Source organism: Austrofundulus limnaeus, unplaced genomic scaffold (assembly GCF_001266775.1).
Source record: "Austrofundulus limnaeus strain Quisiro unplaced genomic scaffold, Austrofundulus_limnaeus-1.0 Scaffold65, whole genome shotgun sequence".
NCBI lineage: Eukaryota > Metazoa > Chordata > Actinopteri > Cyprinodontiformes > Rivulidae > Austrofundulus > Austrofundulus limnaeus.
Genome location: NW_013952467.1, coordinates 679,973 through 686,764, shown reverse-complemented (window position 1 = coordinate 686,764; position 6,792 = coordinate 679,973). Strand labels below are relative to the sequence as shown.

The window sequence follows — 6,792 nt, the reverse complement described above, 5'->3', positions numbered from 1 at the left end:
TTTTCTATTTAAACATAAAACAGCATTTTAATAACAACTAAAGGTGACATAGGTACTTTATTATTGTGTAGTATTTAAACATATGTCTGAGAAACACATAATATTGGCTCTTTAATAATTTTGTTCTAATAAGCTGTTCCACAAAAAATGTCTTAATGATCATGAAACTATACAATTTGTGCATTTTTAGAAGTTGGACTTTTTTTTCCCTTTGTGCACAAACTAATTACTATTCATGTTCCAAATTTGAAACAATTACAGCATCATGTAAAAGCCTCCTCCACATTGTAAGAGGCCACTTATTACACTGAAAAACATTTTTCACAAACTTCCTGAAAAACATGAACAAGAAAAAAAAAGAGACAAATACTGAAGTGTTTCTCACCAGGGAGAGAGAAAAACACTCAAAACAGAAAGTGTACAAGAAAAATATTGTATTATATGTTGTTTGAGGAGAGCCAAAATAACAAGTTTGACAAATTATTGGTTTCTGAAACGAGGGGAAAAAAACTGTTCTAAAAAACACAACAAAACATTTGTGTCACTTGTTTTTGCAAACAGATCACACGAGACTAAAATAGATGAATTTGATTGAATTCACTTTGAGTAAACCTAGAAATACACAAAAACAAGTAAAAAAACAGTTTTTAAGTTAAGAAATTGATTTTTACACAAAACACAACACACACATAGGGCATTCATTATCTCATAAATAGCCTACTGTGCAAGAGGAGCAGGGTTTAGATTAAACACACACAAAAACAACAACAAGTGTTGTGTAGGCTACCTCATAACAGTTACAAAAACACATGTCCATATAATCTGACTCCAGTAATGTCTGTTCCTATCTCTCACAAAAAGACAGCTGCTCAAAACGATCACATGGCCAGACATTATCCAGATAACGCATGGCCACGAGATATCTTTTTATTCCAATGTCACCAGACAGACACTGTATTTTTGTTAGAGGTGGTAAAATGATAAAATGCTCAAAAGCTTTTAGAGAAAAAAAATAGAGAAAAATTCCATTAACCTTACCTTCAACGAACCATTTTTCATTTCTAACCCGAATCAGAATTTTGTTTATAAAATGGTTTTAACCTTTACCTGTCAGTCATCTCAAAGCTAAAGAGCTTTTTTCTGCAGAGCTGCAAAAGCTGAACATTAAAAAAGGATTTTTCAGGTAAACGTGCAGAAATGATGGTGTTGTAGGGGTCACCTCCAGTGGAAAAAACTTTCTCAGACCGCATACCTCTGAAAAGAGACAGAACTCTGTTCCGGCTGAACCTGAATTTGGGCCACAACAGGTCGCCTCAACCGTTAAAAAGAGACGTTCACTTTTCTTAGTCAGATAAACAGAATCATCTTCTTTTTACTTAATTTATTTTTCTCTTAACTAAGAGTTATTATACATTGATAATCAGACTGTTCAGGAGACGCTGAAATAACACACTGGAGTTCAACAGCTGAGCAGGAAAACCTGACAGATTTCCCTTGCCGACCAGGTGAACTTCCGAACCATGATGGTGAAGCCACGTCCAGGTAAAAGCTATTGTTTCAGAGCGTACTTGACTTCCAGCTGAGAAGACGTGTCCTCTCTGGTTACCTGCATTTATTTAAGATAAAGTTAGGAACTAACTAACATCTTACTTCCTCCTTTTCCTTAAACCCCTAACTTATGTTGATAAGTTATGTGCCACGAATGTCTGATTTATCTAACATCTAAGCCGATATTTGCTGTTTCTATTTTAGTGCTGGATTGACAATTAATGAAGCTCGAAGCGTGCTTGTTATTGTTGGTTCTTAAACTTTTATGGGAAACTAATTGCTCACAAATAAGTGTATTGTTGTTAGAAAATATGCGTTGTTCAAAATGGTATGTCCGAATAAACAAGAATACACTGGATTTCTTGTCAAAACTTTATTCTCAATCTCCTGACTCCAGTCAGGTTCACAGTACAGTGAAGAAATTTTGTAACTGATTAATTGAATATTAGATTCAGTTTTGTATTTTATACTTCCTGATCATTTCAGTCTGAAAGGTTGAAGCTGACAAAGAGTTGGTGTGTGTGTGTTACCATGTGTTCTTTCTCTTAGCCTAAACAAAACTGAGTGACGTTCTGACGTCTGACGTGAAAGGTAACACCTCCAAGGGTGTAACCAGGAAGAGATGTACATTTATAAGCTGAATTCATTATTATAGTAGAAAGAAAGTTGTCAGGGTGTTGGAGTCTCTGCTTCTGAGCAGAGTTGCGCTGCTGTGTTTGGGTTTTCCTGATATCAGCCCAAGGTCTGACTGAGGCCTGTGTGCTGAGTGCTGTATGAACCTGATTGGAGTCAGAGGACTGAAAAATAAAGTTTTTAACAAGAAACCCAGCTGAATCCTGTTTATTTGGACATACCATTTTGAACAACGCATATTTTTCCAACAACAGCATCCAGCAGGCCTCACCGTGAGACCTTGGGCTAAACTAAAACAAACCACAGGAGCCCTGCTCTGAGCAGAGACTCTGCAACACACTAATAACTTCTTTTTACTATAATAATAAATTGACCTTATAATGTATTTCTCTTCCTGGTTACAACGCTGGAGGTGTTACTTTTTATGTTAGACGTAGAACGTAACTCATTTTTGTTTAGGCTAAAAGAAAGAACACATGATAAGACACACACCAACTCTTATTCTGTTATGGCCTTAAAGGCTGAAATGATCAGAAAGTATAAGATACAATACTGCATCTAATGTTCAATTAATCAGTAACAAAGTTTCCTTCACTGTAGTGATTTTGTTTGATTATGTAAATAAATGATCACATTTATTATTGGATCAACCCAAAATTCACAGAGAAAGTCACTTTTTGTGTCGTGTCATTCACTTCTGCAAGACAGAGATACTTACCGAAAATAAGAGATCCTTGCTAAAAAAATCCTTATAACTTTGTTATAAGAGGGTGTAGGAATCCTACAGTGTTTTATAATAAATGCAGTTAGATGACCGAGAAGTCTTTTTTTTTTTCACCTTTCAATTTATTTTAATAAAGCAAACAGAAAAAAAATTACCCACCACAGAAAGGCAGTTTTCTTTTTTGCTTTTGTTGAAAATGACTCCACTACAGCAAAGAGCAACTATAAAACCATCTTCATCCATCTTTGCACCATTTTTTGTGCACTTACAGCAAATGCCTCATATGTTATGTCACTTTGCAGCCCATGTTGGAGTAATGGAAATGTCACAAGAGTGTTTCAGTGAATCATTTTATCTCCAACACTTGCAGAGCAACTCCCTCCTCGCTGCGTCCTATACAACAACATTTATCTACTGATGCATTGGAACTGACATACCAATAATGTTCCATGCAGAAAACCAATTCACAAGCAATGACTGAATGCCAATAGGAATTAATACATTTCATGCCCACGTGAAGCTGAACGAAACCTGATGGAGCAGAAACATTTCTAAAGGTTTATTTTTTTTTTACAGAACCTGAAATGAGTCACTCCTGAAATGCCAGAGTGTCCTCTTGATTATAAATTATTGGTACCTGACTTTATATCGCTGCATTATTTACAGACAGTTTCTCTCATCACCATCTGGTGCGGCGGTGCCGTGACATTTAACTAACAGCTATGTGGAAGGCAGGCAGCCATTTCATCTGAAGCCAATACATGCCCCGGGGACAGACAGACAGACAGATGAATGAAAACAAGCAGCTGAAGCTTTCGTCTCCCTCAAGGCTTTCGTTGTACTTCTACAAGACGGACAAAAGCGTGAAGCGTCTTGGACAAAAGCACGTGCAACGTCACGAAAAGACGTGGGATCAGGAACACCGTTACAGATTATTTCGCCATCAATGTAACTGAAAAGTTGTTCAACATGAAGAAATACAAATATAGATGAGATTGAAAGAGCAGTTGTGTACCGATTTAGGTATTAAAGGGGCAATATCATGTAAAATCAACTTTTTTGAGTTTTATATCATGTTATGTTATACTCCCATAAAAAAACATGCCCAGAGCCTTGCTTTGACTCATTCATGCATGTTTGAGAAATCCTGCAGCGTTTTTAGACAGTCATGCTGAGGAGCAAAACGACAGGTGGGGACCAGAAACTCCTTTGGGGAACAGAAACGCCCCTGGGACGTGTCTTTAAGCCGAACTTCCTCAAGGCAGTGCACACCTCTTTCCCCCCACCCCACACACCTCGCCCATGACTCCTGCAGGCTCTTGAGTGAAAGTGAAACCTAACTGTCTGCTGAGCTCTAAACAGTTCTCACTCAGTGAAGCTCTTTTCAGATTAAAATACCTTTGAGGAAATGTATTTTCAGATGCCAAGTAAACTGCACAATGGCAGTTCCCCCCCCCCCCCAACCTCGAAATGGGCAAAACGGAAGCAGAAGGTGGTACTTAAAGAGACAGAGGCCAATTTCAAGGCATTTAGAAGAGGAAGTGATGAGATGATAACTTTGTTTTCTATTTAAACATAAAACAGCATTTTAATAACAGCTAAAGGTGACATAGATACTTTATTATGGTATAGTATTTAAATATATGCCTGAGAAACACATTATATTGGCTCTTTAAGCTTTTTAAGTAGATTAGGCAATTAAAAAGCAAAATCCTAATGTTCAATAAAAAACCTTTTTATTTGCATTATGAGTTTTAATAAAAAAAAAACTAATTCGGATCATTGCCCGAGTGCTTCAATCAAAAATAATTAGAAACCTTTACAAAAAAAGAAACCTTTACATTTCTTTCATGAGGTTTAAAGACTATTCAACAGAATAAAGAAAATCAGCATGTTTCCTTTGCTGCTAACAAATAAAAGCAGTTTGACCTCGTGATTTTCTCAGCTGCTGCACCAAAAACGTCTTTATTCCAATCTGCCGCAACATTTTTACATAATTTGAAGGACATTCAGAAATGAATAAAAAGCACATACAATGGTGCTATTTTCTTTTCATTTCTACAAAACGCAGCCCCTGTGTGATGGTTAAGAGCAGGATTCAGCAAAAAGCTCTGCAGCGACTCAGGAACAGAAAAAAATATATAAAAAAAGCATGATGGACATAAATTGATGTAGAAGCTGTTATGTTTTATGATCAACTCCACACAACACTGCTTTCACCATCCTAACATCCTAATTCAAGAATTATTAAGTATTTACTAATTTTACAAAGTATACAGATTTACTCAATATTAATATCCTGAACCAAAAACAGGTGTTTGCTTTTTCTAATCTGCTGCAACTTGTAACAATAAGCAATTTTCTTCCCTTTTCTCCTTTGAAGAGTGTTGTGGTTAAAATATCCTATTCGATCTCCCTTCACAGAAACTATATAGTATGTGACCAATTACAGCTAATTCACGATATTGTGTCCTTTTATTCAAAAGCAGAACTGAAACTTCAGAACTCTGACCACAACATGACTGTGCTGAACCCCAAAAACAGAGTTTCTGTGATGCTAGGAGCGTTCACCAAAAACTTCAACATGAAAGAGAATTCTCACAACCACAATATATTAACGTGTTCTTTACTTTTCTCTTCTGTGGATGCCTCTTGTTACAGTTGTGACTTGGACTTCAGAGTGCAAGCATGGCTTCATTTGGTCTGGAGGTGCCAGCACGAGTCCACAGTCGATAGCAAGTCTCTCTTTTCATCAGAGAAATGGTTTTTTCCTGTGAACTGCATGTGAACTTGGAACCAGCTCTGAATCCGGTCATTTTTCTGATTCCCATAAACATCAACTGATGTGACTTTTAACGTGATTGCACCACAGAAGCAAGGCTGTTCCACGGAGGCAAAACTATTTGTAGCAGGAGCCTGCAAGGATGTTTATGGTCTCTGTACTGCAGCTCGACTGGAGGAAAATCATCAAACTGTTCTGACGGCCTGAGCATTCCTGCTGCAATAACAAGTGAGACTATGTGAACAAAGCATTGATTTATGGGTCATTGTAAACAAAAAAACATCATATCCTCTGTAACTGACAGAATAAAAACAAGAATCTAACTAATTTAATATATTAAAATAAATTAAATAAAGACGCAGCATGTCTTGAAGGAATGCATGTCACCTATACTTTTAATGCCAGACTGTTAAAGTAAAAATATTTCAAATCAGGGATGGGCAATTTGTGGCCCTTGTGTGATCAGGCACTCCAATTTTTCTTGAACCAATTAGAATAAAATTAGATAATTTACAAAAATAGAGTTAGGTATTACAGTTAGTGTGCCAGACAGTTGAGGATATTGTTCCAAGTGAGTCTTTTATGCTTCAAATGTCAAACTTTTCACCTTATAATGACAGACAGCTTCAATAATGCTTCTGCCACTCGTTCCTCATTGGATCCTTGATGCAAAGACAGTGATATGCTACAGCGAGGAAGAGGGATGAGATACAAAATAAAAATTTATTTGCTCATCTAATTTAGCCCTTTCCTCGAGAGTGGCATTCATCACCGTTAGTGTTCATTAACCTGAGTTAATGCTCGTTAGGCAGCAGAGCGCCAGCAGCAATCTGCAGCTCGCAGCAAAAACATTTTCTTCTTCCATTTGCAGGCACTGATTGAGAGTGAGAGCGGTGGATGGAGGCGGGGACCGCTGAGCAAAGTAGGGACGGACTCATCAAGCTGTGCCTCCTAAGAATACCACGAGTCTGTAGGAGATAAAACGGCTTCAAATAATAATGTGCAACAACCTCAGCAGGGAACCTGAGCACCAAAGCAGCAATCGTTTAGCATGCATTACTACAAATAGTCTATTAACTGAACAACTTCGAACAAGTTGACGTGA

The 6,792-nt window shown here is 37.2% G+C and overlaps 1 protein-coding gene across 2 annotated transcripts in view; it reads right to left on the bottom strand.

Moving 5' to 3' along the window:
- rab26 (RAB26, member RAS oncogene family) overlaps window positions 1–6,792 on the bottom strand; it is a 56,826-nt gene that overhangs the window by 13,128 nt on the left and 36,906 nt on the right. Inside the window, exon 6 of one of the 2 annotated variants that reach the window (XM_014010055.1) lies at window positions 6,048–6,655. The exons of the other annotated variant lie outside the window; for it this stretch is intronic. Within the exon in view, the coding sequence (XP_013865509.1) occupies window positions 6,482–6,655 (174 nt within the window). The 3' untranslated portion in view covers window positions 6,048–6,481. Of the gene's footprint in view, window positions 1–6,047; window positions 6,656–6,792 lie in introns of those variants that run through there. 2 annotated transcript variants of the gene reach the window in all.